This window comes from Talpa europaea, assembly GCF_964194135.1.
Source record: "Talpa europaea genome assembly, chromosome: 8".
NCBI classification, from domain to species: domain Eukaryota; kingdom Metazoa; phylum Chordata; class Mammalia; order Eulipotyphla; family Talpidae; genus Talpa; species Talpa europaea.
This window is the reverse complement of record NC_140075.1, coordinates 49,703,862-49,723,493: the sequence shown is the minus strand read 5'-3', so window position 1 is coordinate 49,723,493 and position 19,632 is coordinate 49,703,862. Positions and strand designations below refer to the sequence as shown.

The 19,632-nt window shown below is 42.3% G+C and overlaps 1 protein-coding gene across 1 annotated transcript in view; it reads right to left on the bottom strand.

Moving 5' to 3' along the window:
* RAB8B (RAB8B, member RAS oncogene family) overlaps window positions 1-15,736 on the bottom strand; it is a gene marked incomplete at both ends in the record, with an annotated part of 58,230 nt that extends 42,494 nt beyond the window's left edge. Inside the window, one exon of the mRNA XM_084239812.1 lies at window positions 15,613-15,736. Coding sequence (XP_084095938.1) covers window positions 15,613-15,736 — 124 coding nt within the window. The remainder of the gene's footprint in view (window positions 1-15,612) is intronic.
* Between the last annotated feature and the right edge of the window lie 3,896 nt (window positions 15,737-19,632).

The window sequence follows — 19,632 nt, the reverse complement described above, 5'->3', positions numbered from 1 at the left end:
AAGGAGATGGGGAGATGGGCAACTTGAGGAAACAGTGAAATTAAGGGATCTCCTTATTAGAAGGGGGATGATTTCAGCAGTGAGAGAAGCCAGCAGAAAAAGAGCAAACAGAAGATGGAAGAGAAGAGGGGGACAACTGGCAGAGGTAGGTCCCAAAAGAAAGGGAAGGTATTAGAGCAAGAGCATCCACCAACTGTTCTGCAGTGGCGCCCTGATGAGGAGAAAGGAAATGGGAGAAGTATAAAAATCACTTGAGATAGGGCCTCCCCGGTGGCGCAGCGGTTGAGCGCTGGGTTGCGAAGCTGCCCGCGGCCTCTGCGGCGCCGGTTCGATCCCCAGCTGCTCCCCGGCCACCGGAGGAGGGTCCCACATGGCGCGCAGACCTCTCCTGCCGCCCGCTGCTCCCCTCAGCAGTGTACTTCGGTCCTTCTGCCTGCTCCGCTCTCCGCTCTGGCTCTGGTGAATTCTCTCACCCTCCTGAGCTTCTGACTATACCCAGTGCATGTATAAACAAAACAAACAAATAAATAAATAAAATGCCTCTATTAAAAAAAAAATCACTTGAGATAGTGAGAAATGATGTTGAGGAAGCTCATATGTGGTTGTAAGGTCTTTTCTGGGAAAGAGAGGAAGTGGGGAGTCACCTGCTCTGATGTGAGTAAGAAACTAACAGCTGGACTGGAAGAGCTTGCTTGCTGTCAGCCATCAACTGTACATTCGCCAATATTTACTGAGGGCCTTCCCTGGGCCAGAAACTGTGCATTTATGTACAGGCATAAGTGAAGTTAGCAGACATTTGTTACTATAGATAAATACTCTGGGTAAAAGAGAAAACAGGATGACTTTATCACTCTCACATCTAGAAAAAGACCATAAGCAGTAACAAGTGATAATTACACGGTCTTTGAAGCTTATGTATGTGCTAATGGATGAGATATCACTATTGCAGCAGCCCAAAATCCATTCCTCAGAAGGAAACATATGGTGTTAGTTCATTCATTACACTAACATACTCTGTGCCCAAGCATGAGATAAGTGAACTCTGAGAGGCAAGTCATGGTTCCTGTGCTCCACAGGTTACAACCAGATGTGGGATGACCCGAAAGCTTCTGCTCTTCCTACCATCTGGGGACATTTTATTCTTTGGGGTATTAACAAACCCTATATCACCATCTTTATGATTCAACAGAAGTTAAGATGCTGGCCATCTGAACATTTTTAAGAAGATACTTTTCTGGATATATTGATAGCATAATTTTAGGTAATGAACTGGATTAGGGGGTTCCATGGCATGATTTTTCAGTGCCATTAAATCCCAAAATAAACTCTCTTAAAACCACTGCACCTTTGTGGCCCTCCCTGGTGGCGCAGGGGTTAAAGACAGAGTTATCAAGCTACTGCCAGCCACTACAGCAAGAGTTCAATCCCCAGCCAGGGAGCAACACACATGGCGCAGCAGACCTCTCCTGTCTTATCTGCTGCTCCCCTCAGCAGTGTATTTCAGTACATTTGCCTGTTCTGCTCCCCACTTTCTCTGGTGAATCCTCCCCCCCATCTCCAGCACCTCTGGCTTACACCCCAGTTCTTGTATGCATAAATAAATAAATCTTTAAACAAACAAAAAAAACCCTGCAGCTTTAAAAATTATAAATCAGATGTCACTTTCCTGCACATAACCGTGCAAATATAAACTATAAAATCTAGCTGCCTTACATTGGTCCATTCACGACCTGGTTCCTGCATCCGGTATAGTCTTTTAATGTTTAAAAATACTTTTAAGCTAAGTGAAGACCATCTACCCTCACCTCCCTGGTCCAAAGAATACTGTACAAACCAAACTCGATTTCAGCTTTATGTAATCATTTATGAAATACTATAAATCACAAGTGGGGAAAAGTGTTAAAAAGGGTAAAGTACCATAGTTTATGCTCATACTGACACATTTATTTCCCTAATCTGAGACAGTTTAATGATTAAAAAGAAATTAGAAGCATGTATTGATATTATAAAAATGATTAATGATTTTTTTGAAATTAAAGTATCATCTTGATTATTAGGTAAAGAAAAGCCTATTAGCAAACTTTCAAGTTGAGTAATTTACTCCCTCAAAACCAGTTCCAGTGTTTCAAGATTCAATGTATTGTTCAAATTCATGAATGCAAACAAACTCATTAAAATTCAGGAGACTTCACTCAGAAACTCACTGCACTTAAAATTCAGGGCCCTAACAGAGGACACTGAGCTGCAATATTTAAATTGAAACGCTTGTCCCTTCTAGACGGGGCATTCTACACCAATTTTGCTTTTGTTTTGTTTTTGTTTTTACCCAAAGGAGGGATTCAAGATACCCTGCGAGTCTGCAGCAGATAGAAGACTGCAAAGAACTTGCTCCTTACATTACACTGATGTGCTACACCAAAGGTCAAAGGCCCTTGCACACCTCCTGAGGCAGCCAGGGACAATCACCTCCACTCTGGGAAGGTATTTAAAGAAAAGTATTTTTAATATTCAATCTTTGTAAAATTCACACGAGCCTACACATGAACTAATTTTCTAGAAAACTGAAGCACACCCCATGAAGTAACCAAAATGTTCCTTTTTTTTTTTTTAAGGAATTCATTCTAACAAACGCTTCTTAAGTTACCTGGAAAAAAACAGAACCCCGCCCCATCTACCGAACCCAACTGAGTTCCAGGCCAGAAGCTAAATGCTTGATCACATTACATCTTTAAACAGTCTCACAACAATCCTCTGCAGAAGAGGGGGCTGTGGAACCAAGGAGGTTAAAGGATTCGGTGACATCACCCAAATGGAAGGGAGACCCACCACATTCACCTTGCACCACATCATCTCCTTTAATATAATTAATTGAAAAAAAAAATTGTGAATCACTGTTGGGGTAGAAAGGCACGGTGGGAAAAACACAGATTCTGGAACCATACTGCCTAGATTCAAACAAGGGCTGATCCCACCACTTCTGAGCTGTGTGACCCTGAGAATTTATTGAAACATTCTGTGCCTCAATGATCTCATCTGGAAACCAGAAACAATAACAATGTACTCAAGGGGTAGTTGTGAGATTTAAATGGATAGATCCATAAAAAATGTTAATTCATGTAAAATGCCTAGAATTTTACGTGGTTTATAATAAGCACCCTATAAATATTAGTTCTGACCATAAAAAGCAAGTATTACAGCCGTGGAGCCCCTGGGGAGTACCAAAGGTTTTGTAGCTTTCTGAACCTATCTTCACTGAACTGGGACTGATCCCACTCATACATTCACACACATGCCTTTTCATGTCTCTCCTGCACCAAGGGTATTTATTATGCATACATTAATACATTTCATTCTCAAAATAAAACAAAACAGAAGTCCTGCAAGGAAGTACTTTCTTTCCTTTATCAGTAAAGGGTTAAATAATTTGCCTAAAGCTCTCAACTAGGAAGTAGAAGAACTGGGATTCAAACCTGAGAGTTGTTGACTCAGCAGATAAAGTTCTTTTATATGCACCATGCTATTTTGAGTTCTTTGTCTATTTTTCCATTTTCTTGGTGAGTCTTTCAGTTGTCACTTAGAATCAGCATTGTAGAAGGGACTTTAGAGAGTCGCTAGCACAACATTCCCTTTTTGCATATGAAGAAATAGAAGGAATTTCTATTTGCACAGGAAGTTCACATTGCCTTGCCCAAAAGCCATATGATGATGGTCACTGCCACCTGCACTTTCCTCTTGGATATTGGTGGTCTACCTCTAGAAGGCTCTCAGCCCTGCTTCTAACCTTTCAGGGACTGAGACATCAATGAGCAACGACCACTGTACAAATCAAGAACACACAGGCTAAGTGAGCCCCCAGGGGCTCCCCAATTAGGTAAGTTCATGAATTTTAGCAAATAGACTTTGTTCTATCAAATCTAGCTGCTGAGGTCTTTCTGGGGCTCACAGCAGCATTCTGGAGACTTGGGGTTAGTGAACAAATCAGGTGTTAGTCTAGTTTATAATGTCACTGTGATTCTGAGGAAGATTGTGCCAAACAGGTTTTTATAAACAAAACCCAGAGTGGGGCCTTCCTGGTAGCACAGGCGGTTGAGTGCCACACTGTGAAGCTGTCCACAGCCTCTGCAGTGCCAGTTCCATCCTGGCCGACCGACGAGAATCCCACAAGAATCCCACGTGGCCCCGCAGACCTCCTGTCTCGCCCACTACTCCCCTCAGCAGTGTATTTCGGTCAGTCTGCCTGTTCTGTTCCCTGCTCTGTCTCTGGTGAATCCTCTCACCCTCCCATGCCTCTGGCCTGTACCCCAGTTCTTGCATAAATAAATTAAAAAAAATAGAGTGGAAGCAATTTCAACCTAGAAAAAAAGGAAAGGGCAAGCTAACATGAAATTTAAACTTAATGTGTCAAAGGAAGGAAGTTCACAATTAAAGCAGTAGTTCCTAGCACATTACAGTCTACCTAAGGCCCACAACACACAAGCATAACAGACCAATGGCCCCAGGCAGAGAAGCAGCACTGTGATTTCCAATATAGTTTCCTTTGCACAAAAGAGTTGAATTCATAATTAAACTCTGTCCCCTCCTGCCCTAATCTGCTGAGTGTATATTTGATTGCTTCCTAAGGAACTGGGTTAGAGGCTAGGCGACAAACCCAAAATCACAAGTCCACTGACCTCCCAGGGCCCCTAGGCAACAGAATGCAAGTTTGTGTTAGCTGTTACTAGGGCTTGTCCATGGAGAGGTTGATTTCATCTTTCCACCCAACATACTTCACTTACTAGTGAGTTTACAACGTGCTTAGAGATGTGACTGCTGCTACAGGTTAAGTGGCAACACAGTGAGTCTCGAGAAACCTCCAGGACCCATTCTGAGAGGAGCAAGTTGTGGACAGATGTGGTCCAGAACTGAAGAAAGAGGCTCAAGTCCTGGCTCCTCTACCTACTTAGTAGATTGATCAGTCAATTACCCTCTTGAACCACAGCGTCTTTGCCTAAAAAGGAGAGATAATGATCTCTTTCCACTGATAGGATTACTGAGGTATTGAAGTAAAGTGCTGTAAGTGAAAGTACTTTGTAAACAGAAAAGGTTCAAGCTAAGGGGCAATGGAGCCGCCTGGGCAAAATCCTCAGTGATTCCCACTACTCCTGGGATAAAGTCCGGAACAGGTTTAAAAGTCCTTCACAATCTGCCCTCTTATTACCCTTCAACTTCAGTTCTTGTCACGTGCCCCACTTCACAAAAGGCTGCAGGCAGCTGTCTTCCAGTTCCTCTAGATGGTTGTGCAGTCTCAAACCTACTGGGAGAGCCCCAGCCCTTTCCTCCCCTTTTACCAAGTAACTCCCCCTTCTGTTCCGATTTTAGTGTCGATGTCATTTCCTCCTAGAAGCTTTCCTCTACCTCTGTCATGTGCTTCGTAACATGTGATGTGTATCCCTTTTCATCACTGGGTTAAAATTACCTGGATACTGATTACTCTTTCCCCTCTCAAAATTTTGTGGACTGAAAATATTGCTGACAGAATGAGCAAAATTAGCAAAAGTAAAGTGACTCAGCGTTGACATTAGTAGCACATTACTAAATTTCCAACACCAAACTTCATGAACAACCACACCCGACCCCAGGGACTCCCCTTTTTACTGATAAGGAAACAAAAGCCAGAGAAGCTGAAAGATTGGGCCAAAAGCAAATGGCTAATCCAAGAGATGCGCTCGGATAGATATATCTCCTAGTTCAATCCCTAATTTTCTCCTACAAAATGTTGACTATGTCCAGATTTTTTGCTATACCCACCAGTGTCTTCATAGCAAGAGAATGGGAGGCAGATGAGGTGTAAGAAAAAAAGGGACCTGCGATCATAAAACTAATGTTCAAGGCCTCACTCTGAGTGACCCTGCGTAATCTCCACAATTCTGGGCCTCAGGCCCCTCATCTGTCAAAAGGAAATATAGCATCAGCATACCTCAGTAGTAAAATGCTTTCTATTATTTTAGATTATTTTTCACTCACTTTGCCAGGTTTTATGTGAAGAAAATGAGATCATTTGAAAATTCTTTATACACCCTTTTTCAAAGAAATCTTTTACCACTTTCAAGTAGTTATTTTTTCTGGTGACATTTAGTCTTATTATTCATCCAGAGCATTTTTAAGGATAGGATTAAAAAACATTAAGCAGCCTCCTTTATTACTACCAAAGTTTTAATTGATTTACAAAAGCATCACAGGCTTGGTTTGAATTGACTGATGCTACTACTTCTTCCTTCTGTCTTCATGTCATCAAAACACTAGCGCCCACCTGTAAAAATGAAACCTGGCCCACGACCATTATCTGAAAAAAGGACAAACCCTTTTTTTTTTAAGATTTATTTTTTTTTTTATTATTTATACAAGAACTGGGGTACAGGCCAGAGGCATGGGAGGGTGAGATGTTTCACCAGAGACAGAGTGGGGAGCAGAACAGGCAGACAGACTGAAGACACTGCTGAGGGTAGCAACGGGCAAGTCAGGAGAGGTCTGCTGCGCCATGTGGGTATCTCCCTGGCTGGCTGGGAATAGAACCCGCGCCACAGAGGCTGCGGACAGCTTCACAGCACTGTGTTCAAGCCACTGTGCCACTGGGGAGGCCCAACAAACCCTTTTTTCTTTACAGATACTATTTGACTTCATAGACTCAGAGTGCTGCAGCCAGAAGAGACCGAAAAGCATAGTCACCTGCACTTGCCTTTCACCAGAAGAAAACAGGTCTCATCTCATGTCCTTGAGAAGGCTTGTGCATGACTGGCTGGAAATGTGCACCAACTGTGTTTCAGAGTTTTATGTATTTTGCAATAATAGATAATTTGAACAGAAAATGTGTAAATCATATAATGAGACTGCAACATGAATTTAAAATGTGATGGTATTTGGCCTCCCCGGTGGGTGCAAGGGGTAAAGACACAACCTATGAAGCTGTCTGCAGCCACTGCAGCACAAGTTCGCCTGCTGCTCCCCTCAGCAGTGTATTTCAGTCAATCTGCCTGTTCTGCTCCCCACTCTGTCTCTGGTGAGTCCTCTCAATCCCCGTAACTCTGGCCTGTACCCCATTTCTTGTATGCATAAATAAATAAATCTTTTTTTAAAATGTGATGGTGTTTATCAAAGTTGAAGACTGAAAGGTCAAGACAGACACACAACTCTGATATTATATGTGCATGTTTTCAAATTTCACCACAATAGAATTTTGTAGAAGTGAAGGAAATGACTTGATTTCATTTGTCCCATGAATTTTTCATGCTTCTATAAGATTGAAAGTTTTTAAAGACAATAATGAGTAGACAAAATAGGAAATATATGCCCTCAAATTATTTTGTTTAAGGATGACAGCCTAATCTGTGTCTGCTCATTATTGACTATGAGACAAGCGCTAATTTTTTATCATCTAGTTCTAAACAACATAAAAGAGAAATGCAGTCAAAGGTCACAATTAACTCTCAAACTATTTCAGGCAGAAGTTTCCAACTCCTCACCCAATAGTTCACTCCAACTGTGAACAAAAGCAGAAGAAACTAAGTAAGTAGCCAAAGAAACTGGGTAGAATGTTGTTTTAATTCTTTTCCTCTTCCTAATTCAATCCCCTCTCCCCAAATCCTGGTATGGGAGAGGTGTTAATGGAGAATGAAATTAGAATGCGGTTTGAATCATTCCAAAAATGGAGTTAACTCTCAATAAAGAATCATTTCCCATGTCATCTCAAAATTCTATTCAGAGACCTTTAGAAGAGAAAAAGTAAAAATTTTCTTGTTGAAAACCATAAACAGCTACCCCACCCAATTTCATACATAACAAATTACAGTAGGGTTAGTCACTGATAGCTCACAATGCAAACTCTTTTTCCCTTTTGTAATAGATTCTGTCTATTTGTATGTATGAGATTAGAATATTTTGCAATACCTATCCCAGATAAACAATGCCTAGAGTCATAATAAATGAACTCTTATAATTCAATTTTTAAATAACGCTCCCTGTAGTTCATGTCAAAACCTGATCATCTATTTTAGCGACTGTTTTTCCACTTTGCACATCAGGAAAATATGAGTTATTATGGTAATTAATGCCAAGTTCTTCACCAAAATGCACAAAATCATACTGTGATGTGGGGAGGTCGTGCCAGCCCCAGCTCTGGCAATAAAAAGCAATGCAACAGTATGCATTGCCTAAGTGCTTTGTGGTTGGTTTTATCAAGAGGAGGTGGGATTCTACACCTAACCTAGCTTTAGCAAAGTGCTTTGAAATCCTCCAATGCTGTCACAGGGTTACAAGTAGCACTGTCATCTAGTCTGTCTCTGGGATAGCAAGACTAAATATGATGAACATTAGGACAGAGTACAGGCATTTTCTCCTGAAAGTCAAGAATTAAAATTCTGGGCCCAGAAAGATAGAGTTCCTTGGAAAATATCCAAAGGTTCAGCAACAGGTAAACACCAAAGCGACTAATTAAACTGCTGTTGAATGCTACAGGTAGGACAGAGAGGAAATACTTCATCACACCCAAGTGACAGGGCTGCTGAGGAGACTATTTCCAAATTGTTTCTAGCACTTTATGTGGCTTCCCAAAGGAAGTACCAAGTAGCTAAGTAACTTTAAGGGAAAAAAAATCAGACTTTTCTCTAAAGAAAATCATATACCTACTTCTTTAAGATTCTTAATAATTCAGGGCCTCCCCGGTGGCGCAGCAGTTGAGCGCTGGGTTGCGAAGCTGCCTGCAGCCTCTGCAGCGCTGGTTCGATCCCCGGCTGCTCCCCGGCCACTGGAGGAGGGTCCCACATGGCGCGCAGACCTCTCCTGCCGCCCGCTGCTCCCCTCAGCAGTGTACTTTGGTCCTTCTGCCTGCTCTGCTCCCCGCTCTGGCTCTGGTGAATTCTCTCACCCTCCCGCACTTCTGACTGTACCCAATGCTTGCATAAATAAATAAATCCTTTAAAAAAAAAAGATTCTTAATAATTCAAATCAAATTTCAAAAATCTCAAAACACAAAACTGAACAAAGGAAAAGGATACATCTCCAGACACAATGTATCAATAATTATTCACCAATAATATTTTTAATACTGAAGGACACTGACACCCACTCTCTCCCCCCATTGCCTCGGCAGACATCTGGAATATCCCAGCACTCAGCGTGGCCGAGTTCAAATAGGACCTGAGAACTCTACAGACACAGCATTCCAGGAGGCTGCTACCAATCCTCAGTATTGGCATTTATCCTTAAGCCCCACTCTGCATATTCCTCAACGTATTATGTCAAATTAATAAAATGGATCTTCAAAGAAAGCCACTTTATGATAGTTTCAAAACTATAATAAAACCTTGATTTAAGCCAGAAAAGGGTCATTTTCCCTCTGCAATAAGAGCAAAAAAAGCTTAACTAGAAAAACTAGTTTTATTCTTAGACACTTATGTGAAATATACAGGTGGTTCTACATAAGAACTGTTTATATTAGCCTTTTTCAAAATAGAATTTGGTTTTATTCAATCCAAATGCCCTGCCCAGTTCTAGTCCACTCATTACCCTGTCACTCAAACCAGTGCTGGGCAAAAAGAGAGACAGATAGAGAAACACACATAGACACACACACACGCACTCACACACACACACACATGCACTCACACACACACACACACACACACACACAGAGTTCCATCTGCTGATTAGCACTGGGCATGAAACTGTTAACAGGCATCTGTTGCATTGTTTGCAGCTAACAGGCAGAGACAAAGCAGAAATGGCTCTTCTAAAGCAAAGCCAGTGATTTCACTCATTTTCTATTTGGTATTTATATTGGTAGGGGGTTGGAAGAAGGGTGTTAAACAGCTTAGTATAGTCTAAAAGATAAGTGAAATACCTTTCATATTTTAAAACATCCCTAGTTAAAACTGAAAGACACACAGCATCTTACATGGAGGGGATGGGGTCATTCTTGTGTTAAATAATCAAATCAAGCACTCTTAACCTTATCTCAGACATCATCCAATCACCTATAATAATACCATAGAAGATAATAATAACCAAAATTCAAGCAATGCTTTATAGCTAATTTAGTGTTTTCACAATTCATCCATGCAGGCATTCATTCATCCAGCTGAGTAGTCATTTAATACAGGCCTTGGAGACTTAAAAGGAGAATATGACTTGATTCTTGTCCTAGAGAATTCACAGCAACTCTGAAAAGCTGGCACAGTATCATTACACTCTATTATAGATGAAGAAACTGAGGCTCTAGGACAACTGACTCACAAAAACTGACTCAAGAATTAGGGATGGCAGATACCAGGACATGAACCCAGACCTACCCTCAGACCCTCTTCTCTTCTTAACTAGCATGCTCTATCTATCACCCTCACACCAAACACGAACCACCCCACTTCCCCTGCTACTTACATTCCAGAAGCTCCAAATTATGTTATGCTCCACAGTATTACTCACCATCTAAAATCTACATCCCCATCCCACTCAACCCTTTTCTCATCCTGCTATGAAAACTCCTTCCTGCAATATATTCCAAGTAGTAATTCTAACACACACAAGAGAGTTGGTCCCCAAACACCTCTAAGCACAAGCAGGCAGAGCTCAAGTGGAGCTAGCCTTAGATCATGCCAGCAGCTCCCTAGTCTTCCACTTTGGGTTCTAAGGCCCTTTTCAAATTCAGTTAGTTACCAGATTCAAAAACCAACTGCTAATTTTTTCCATGTCTTCAAAGACGACACTTATTTCCCTCTAAGAAAATATCGAAACCTATTTCCCTCCAGTTTTTCTCAGTAGACTCAAATAATTGCCAAGAGAATCTCCTCCCTGATGTGCTGCTAAGCAGAATATCTAGCAAAGCTCTTTATCAAAATATACTTAATTCTTAATACATAGCCATATATGTACCCAAGACTCAGTTTCCCCAACTCTCATCCTCAATAGGCTGAATGGCTTTTTGTCATTTACCAGAACACTAGTTGAGGAGATGAAATTAACCCTTTATCACCAGTACAAAAACTCAACTGTTTTCTAAATAGTGTTACTATCAAAGCTGTCATGCAAATGGGAAGTCTACTTTGAAAAAACACAATGACATTAAAATATGGCTTTATGTACAAAACATAAAGCCAATTGGAAGTGGTGTGTGTCTTGCATATTTTTTTTAGAGGTTGAAACCAAGCAGAACAACTATGAAAATTAAAATCAACTTACTCTACGTATCTGGATTATGTTCAACCAAATGTTGATATCATATTGGATAAAAAAATGTAAATATGACAAAGTTTGTTTTTCAGTCAGTAAGTCTTGATAAAAGCTTGAATAGCTACCACCCAAAAACAGTACTTAATTTTAATTGAGGTCAGCAAATTTTTTCTTTAAGGACCATTGAGTAAATATTTGTAAGTTCTGTGGGACACAAATGATCTCCGTTGCATATTCTTTGTTTTGTTTTGCTTTTTAATAACCCTTAAAAATGTGAGAACCATTTTTAGCTTGTGGACAACACAAACACAGGCCACGACCACATTCAGCCTGTGTGTCATAATTTGCAACCCCTGATTTTAAGCAAACTGAACTCAAGAAAAATATGCAAAGACACAGAATAAAACACCTCAAAGAGATCTGACGGGCTAGGCTGCAACAGTTACCAGCATGCTGCTATTACAATAGTTATTTGTACCTAGAAGGAATTCTAATAACAGGATGCACTCTGATCTCCTAGCCTGAAACCACTGATAGGGGAAGAAAAGGCAAAGGGCAGCTATAATATGCTGAGTTATCCCAGTATAAGCTCCTGTAGGACTCTGAGTCATGTGTTATTAGCATTTACTATTTCCCTGAACAGATTTCACTAATCAAAGTGAGAGCATCTTCACTTTCCTCACCAAAAAGCATATGTGCAAAATCTAACTCCCCCCTGGAAAAGGTAGTGAGTTAGATTGAGGGAGATGATTGTACTGATCAGCTATAGCAGCAGCTCAACTGCGAAAAGTGACAGGGACTTGGATTTGGTGGCTTACTGGTGGCTCTGCTACAGCCAGCGTCTGATCTTGACAACTGAGCCTTAGTTTTCTCATTTATAAAACTGGGGTAAGGGCATAAAGTATATAATTTCCAAGTCTCTTTCCGCTGTCTAACGATGACTACACTAAATAATAAAACCACTCAGGAAATACCCTGACAGGAAGAAGGGGGGCAGGGTAGAGGAGAGAGACAGTAAAGTCCGGTTAGAGGACAGGGCTGGATTTTCTTTTTGTTCTATCAGCACCTTCCTCAGCACAAGCCATTCTGATATGTAAGTATGCCATTGTATCAATATTGAGATGCACTCGTATCCCACAGGAAATATAATATATAGCTAACTATTACCATAATCAAGTTGTCTTAATGTTACATTTTGTAGGCATTCAATTAAATGTTAATTATGATTAAGTAAGAGATTGGGAAAACTAGGCACTGGGATTATAATTTCAAATGGATACAGCATCTCCACTCAATAGTTAACAAATAATATCTAACTGATACACTGGGAGATTCCCAATTAAGTCATGTAAAAGAAAATGCACTCTCCACCACAAGAACAGAAAGGAAATGAGGGGCAGGAATGTTAGAGAAGACAGCTGTACCTTAAAGAACTGAGAAGAAAAAAGTATCTGAGAACTACGATATATCTGTAATTGAAATGACTAATTGTCTTCTTCCTTTCATGATGGCAGAACCCCTATCATAGCACCATCTGAAACTGACTGATGCCCCTTTTAAAAACTACTTAAACTTTGACAAAGCAAAACTAAGACTTAAAAATGCATCTGCATGGGAAGAAACAGGCACATACACATATCTAATAAACACACACACACACATACACACACCCCAGGGGTTAAGAAATGGGCCTTTTCTGTGACTAGCCCTTATCTTATCTAGTTTTGACAGCAATGCTGTGTCGACCTGGTCAAAACCCACTCGAAAGAGTACAGGAACTTATACACCTGGGCAGTTCAAGAAATGCTTAAGGACCACCAACGATCATGTCAACTACTTCAGATCATCCTGAGCTGAGGTGAGAGGTTGGGGGGAGGGGCAGTAAACATTGCTGCTACAGATATGGAACTACAAGCCAATGTTTGTGATCAGTGAAGAATTGTAGAACTTTCACCAGGCCTATATTAACACTCACTTAATTTTCCTAGCTTAATTTCAATTGCAAAGCGTTAGGTTTCAAATATACAAATTCTGTTGTTTGAAGACAGTGTGCGACCACTTCCTGTCAGCTCTGGGGCTGCTAAGTAAGAAGCATGGGATTTCCCCTCCTCCATGTCAACCGAACACATGTTCACAGCCTCCTTTTTACCACATCCACCCCAGAGAAAATAGACTAATTTCACACATGAGATTCACCCCCCATTTAATGTCTACCACCTATTCTAAACATCTCATGACACTGATTTTCAGGCCTTAGTAGCTGCAACCCTCCAGAAAATGAATTCTAATCATTAAAAAAAATCTACACAAAAAAGAGTCTAATACCTCAGAGTGAAACATATTTTTTAAAAAAGCTACTATCGTAAAAGGAAGTAGACACCCTTACAGGATATGTGGACAAAAATTAAGATTAAAGAAGAGAAAACTAATAAAACTATTACAAACAAGCAAAAGTCATCCAAAGAAGCTTAACAGAAACAGCATCATCGAGATTCACTCAATTTCAAAGCAGGAGAATGCTTGCGGTGGGGGGTTTACACATAGAATGAACAAAAGACTACCTACTCAATTTGTCAGAATTTGTCATTCACCGTCTATGCAACAACATGCACTCAACAATGAAAAAAAGGGTTATTTGGGGTCCTGAAATTAGTACCAGCATCAAAAATTAATGCTCTTTAGTTGCTGTAACAGCTCCCACCGAATCTCTTAGGAATATACTTGAGACATGACATTTAAAGTCTGCTTCTCAGAAAAGAAAAAGTCCCACTCAAGACTGATTGCCAAGAACTTGCAACTCAAACTTCCCTAAGTTCTGATCATCATCACACCCAGACCACTCAATCCATACGAAAGAGGTTGGAACAAATAAACCATACCGTTTCCTAGTATTTGAAGAGTGCACTACACCCAAACATACTTTTTTTTTCAAAAAGATGAATTATCTTTAAAATACACTTACCGTAGCATGAGTACCCTTAATATTCCCCATGACTAAAATTCAGTGAAATGTGCTGTAAGGATTATTTGAAAGATGGTTAAGTGAGCTACTATTAGAAGCCACAAACATCATCCAGACAAACAAAGCTAAGATTCTTTAAGGTACTTAACTGCAGCTATTTAACAAGAGAAAAGGATGTATGGTCACTTGTATAAGCTGCCTAAAACCAGCTTTGATTTGCTCTTCACTTTATGTTAAGTTAGAGATCTTGCTACCTGAGCACAAAACCTTCCAGTACAATAGTGTAAGGACAGCTCCCAGGCAAGATCAGAAAACACTCTGAAGCAATTGAAAATAATCGGAGAGTATGTTACATGTTGTGATTCATTTACCAAGTAATAATTAAAACCAAAGCAAACTATACAGAAAGGCCGGCAGAATGTAAGATCAATTCTTCCAGCTGAGAAGTTATTAAACAATAAAATACGAGAATTTAAAGACTTGAGAAGTGTTCCTTTTCAAGAGATGGTAGTAAAAGAGTGAACACTATTTTCCTGATCACACCATTTCTCAAAGTCATCAATTCTCTTAACACCCATTAACAGTCCTAGAAAATTTTAATGCTCCATGGACATTATTCCATTAGTCACTTTTTTGCTCTTTCTCCGGCAATGACCCAAAGGAAGTCAAGACAGAAAATGGTAATCAGAGCTCCCAGTTCCTGGAGAAAGTCCTGCTTTCCATTTCCTCTCCCTTTCCATCTTCTGCCTCGGCTTGCTTACCCTCTCTACTGTCATTCTGCTTCTCCTTTTCCTTACTACCCCACACCCCCAGCTTTCTTTTACTTTCTCCACCAAGTGTCCACATTCCCCCCTCCGGGCCCCCGAACTCTCTCTCCCACCTACTGTTGTCTTCCTGGGCCCTCGCACGACGTCTCCCCAGACGTCTCGGGGCCAGTGCCCCTCATCCCTCACCTCCGGACCGCGCATTCCTTTGAATTCCCTACCGCCTGCCGGGTTCTCACCTCTCCCGTCCCTTGTGTCCTCTGTCTCTACCTCACCTCCCTCCTATTTCCCCAGCCCTTCCATTCTCCCTTAGCATTTCCTTCCTCTTTCCTGTCTGAATCCATGCACACCCCCTGTCCCCTTCCCCATGAGATCTCCCGCGTCCCCTCACTTTGTCCCTCCAAGAGCCCTCCCTGTCACCACCCCCCAGCCTTCTCGTTTTTCCCAAACCCCTTGTTCCCGAGTCTCCTTCTCCTTCCTCTGCCCCCAAGATCCCTCTTCACTCCCAGCCTCACGCACCCGCCCGCTCCCTCCCTCACGCCCTCAGCCTCTCCCTCAGCCCTCGCCGCCCGCGGGCCCCGGGGCTCCTTCCCGGGCGCTCCCCGGCCCTCCCCCGCCCTCTCCGCAGCCCCCTTGCACCCGCCCCCCGTTTCTCCCTCCCCGCGCCTCGGCCGCGGCCCCCCTCACCGATGGTGGAGATGAAGGTGGTGTTGAAGGCGTCCTCGGAGAAGCGGAATAGGAGGCAGGTTTTGCCCACCCCCGAGTCTCCGATCAGCAGCAGCTTGAACAGATAATCGTACGTCTTCGCCATCTTCTCGCTCCGGCCCTCTGACCGGCGAGCGAGAGGAGCGGCGGGGAGGCGGGGAGGCGGGGGGCGGGGAAGCGGTGGGGGGGGCGGGGGAGCGAGGGGGGCGGGGGGCGGGGCGGGGGCCGCGGGGAGGGGGCGTGTCCGCTAAGCCACCGCCGCTCGCCCCGCCCCCCCGCCCCGCCCCTTCCCCCGAGCAGGCCTGCGTGCCCCGCCCGCGCGGCCAATCCGCTAGGGCTTTGTCATCACCGCCCGCGCCCCAGCGCTTCATGGGACTTGGAGTTCCCTCCGGGATCCTCGGGCGTGCCCGGCGCGGGCTGTCCGGACGGCCCCGCCTGAGGAAAGGTGCTCTGGGCTGGGTGGCCGGGTGGACTGAGCCTTTCCGCCCGAGCTGGCAAGGCTGTCCTGCTTTCGAACTCTGCGTGTCGCACCGCCTGAACTTCACGACGTCGTTCCTTTGTGTGCAGACGCCTTTCAAATCCAGGACCTCGGAATTGAGTCCCTCGGTCCCCACATTTCTTCCGCCAGCACCAGAGCAGAGATGCTTTCCTCTCCCCCTGCTTCTGTGGCGAGCCCCTGGGTTATCTGGCTTCTCCTCTGGTGCCTGCCCAGCACCGCCTCTGAGTCCCCTCCCGCAGCCCCTCCACAGAGCTCGGAAAGAACGAGTACCTTGCTAGTTTGAACCCCACCCTTAACCAGAGTCAATCAAGTACGATGAGTATTTTAGAGGATCTGCTATGCAAACCGCTCCCCTCTTCTTCCCCCTCCCCATCCCCCCCACCCCCTGGGTGAACAGTCAGGGAATGGTAAATATTAAGATTTGTGCTACAGGTCTGTGCTCTATAAAATTACAATCATCGTTTGCGGCAAGAACTAGGACCGTGGGAATTTAGAGGATAAGATTTGAATTTTTATGTTGAATTTGCTACTTAATCACATACAGATTCTGCACCTCAGTTTTTGCATCTGAAAAAAAAAAACTTTCATAGAAGTGTCGTGAAAATTAAATGAGATACTGAATGTGAAAGCACTCAGCAGCACATAAGACATTGTAGACATGTTAGTGGTGATGGCTACCTTCTCCAGCTCTCAGTAAGCTCTTACTTCATGGATGACAAATGAAGGGAGGGAAACAGCATTGTTTCATTCAATTTAATCCTTTATCATTTCCTGTCTTAGACTATTTAATTGTTTTATGGATGTATTGTTCAGGCCTCTTGAATTTCTAGTGGCAGAGATCCAACCAGATCAAGTGCTTGTGAAGAGAGTTTACTGGCTCAGGTAAAACAGAAAGGCAAGAGAACAGCTAAGGAGGTCTGCGACCTGAGGCTTCATTCACTCTGGGCAATCTGTCTTTCATCTCTTCTGCCTTCTGAATTTAAATTTCTAATATATCTAATATAGGCAGCAGAGGCACATTCGAAAAAAGCTCTACTGTGCTCTGTAATTTTTAAGGTTCTGAGGTCAAGATATTTGAGAACCACTAGCTTACGCATTGCTTTAGCTGTGAGGAAATACCCTCTGAAAGATTATAGGAAGTTGTTAAAGGAACCAGTGGACTGAACCATTAGTGGAATAAAGACAAAATTCATTTGAACAAGACAGCAAGCTTCTCTAAAACACATCCTGAGTGTCTCGTGACTTCCTGTATTATACCAGTGATATTCCATTGTTAGTCTTGTGTCAGGAGGTTCAGTTGGCCCTAGTTTTGGCTTTCACCTTTTATATGGATAGAAAATAAAATGCTTCATTTACTTGCTCTTATTGATCATTCAGTACCCAGAGAGTAGTTGTTAATCTAATGTCCAATTCCTAGAGCCCACTGGACAGTAACAAAGCTCTAAGAAGGTCAAAGTCAGTTTCTGCTCCCTAATGAAGAGGGATTTTGCCCTCTGGCACAGGCTGAGCTTCCTTACTCCAGCCAGTCTTGGGCAAGTCTGTGAACTTGGCCTTAGTCAGGGCTGAATAAGTATGTATAGCTCAGCTCTGTACTTTCATCTTCATCTGGAAAAGAAAAAAATCTCCAAAGACCAGTGGAACTTCTTTCTTTTATAAAATGTGTACTTACTAAAATAGCTTTTCCTCCCATTATCTGCATGCAAGGGCTGGCATTCTCTTTCTCTTTGAATGAGAGCTCACCACTGTGGTAAAGAACCACAAATGTTACAAAGAGAAGCTAGAGTTAGGAATTTTAAAGTCCCTAAATTTCCTTAGGGAAATTTTGATAATTGATGGGAATGAAAAAAAAAATGTTCTTATTTTCACTTCCCTGGTTTTTCTCTACTACTAATATATAATACTGTGACTTTTTAGCTGCTGGCTCTGTGCACCATTTAAACACTTTGACATATTAACACTACTTCAAGAAGAATCCAATTTTTTACTTTTATGTATTATTAATTTTCATATTTATTACAACAATATGTTACTTAGAAATCTGTTTTTGATGGTACTTTGCTCCAAGGACTGGACAAAAAGCGTATTTGTAAAGCTGCAAGTAACAGGTTGCTGGGTGCCACTTTCTCCAAGTGTCCTCAGTGGACCTCTCTAAATATCCATTGTCATTGTGCTCTGAGGCAGCTGTATCAATACTTTACCTGCCAGATGCCCAGATGCACCTTGGAAATGTTACACCAACGTGGAGCACTAATGAAGCCTTCTGTAAGGTGAACACGCACATGGCAGCTGTACTTACAGATATCTAGCTGACCAAGTGGTTTACGCTCTGTGGTTTCTTTCAGACCAGCACTCTTCTTGCTTTTTCAGAAGCCATCTCTCCCCCAAGACAGCTGTGAATCATGGTACTTTACTCCTCCTGGGTATACAACCAGGCTTAGTCTGGTGAATTCTTCTTTGTGAATTTTCTAATGAGGTGTGGCCATGATGTGGTATGAGGTCTTCTGGGGGCTTCAGACTGGTTTTGATCAGAGCCTTCATTCATCTTCCCATATTCTTTTGTTGCTGCCTCCCTCTATATGGTCACGTTGTTCTCAGACTGGCTTTCATTATGGTATATAACAAACAAGACTGCCTTGCTGCACAATTACAATGTTATTATTCACCTCTCACAGTAGTTTATCTTGAAGGTCAAAAAGTCCCCTCAACCTCCCAACCCCCCCACCAGCCCAAGAATCTGAAAATATCCTTAAGGGTCTGTGTGCTCTCTTGGCAAAATTTCAAATTAATTCAGCTCTCTTTTTTTTTTTTTTGAAATTGGTTCAAATTGCTCCATGATACTAGAATGCAAGCAATGTCACCTTTCTTAATTGCTAAAATGAAATTAAATTTGACTGGCTGGCAAAACTACTATCAGTTATTACTGGGACTTTCCCGCCCCGTAATTGTATCCTACAAGAATTCAAGTGCTTACATGGTCATGAAAATTTAGGGGCAAAGCTGCCTCTGGCAATGGCCTGCACCCATTTGTGTTGATGCTTCTGTCCAACCACTCTTGAGTTTTGGTTCTCTGCCATCTGTTGAGCACAGCTGTCCTGGTGGGCTACAAAGATGTCCTTCATGGTGGTTATTTTCACTGACTGATGACACAGTTGTCAAATAATTTCTCTGTTATCTAATTGCTTGTATACTTCTTTGTGTTCACCCTTAAAACTTGAGCCCTTTGAGGAAGGGATATTACTAATTTCTCACTGTGTCCCCAACATGCCTAGCATGACATGTGGTAGGTGCTCAGTTATCAAATGAATGCATGATCATTTGACTATCCTCGCAGCAGCCTGGGTATTTTAAAAATACCTGGGCCACCTTCAGTCGACTCTTTACTATAGGTCCTAAATATTTTTGGCCCCATCAATACCATTCTGGTTGTACTCTACCTTATATTTTTATGTTATTCATCCTGTAAGTATACTAGTCATTGTTGTGTTTAAGTCATTGTTGTGTTT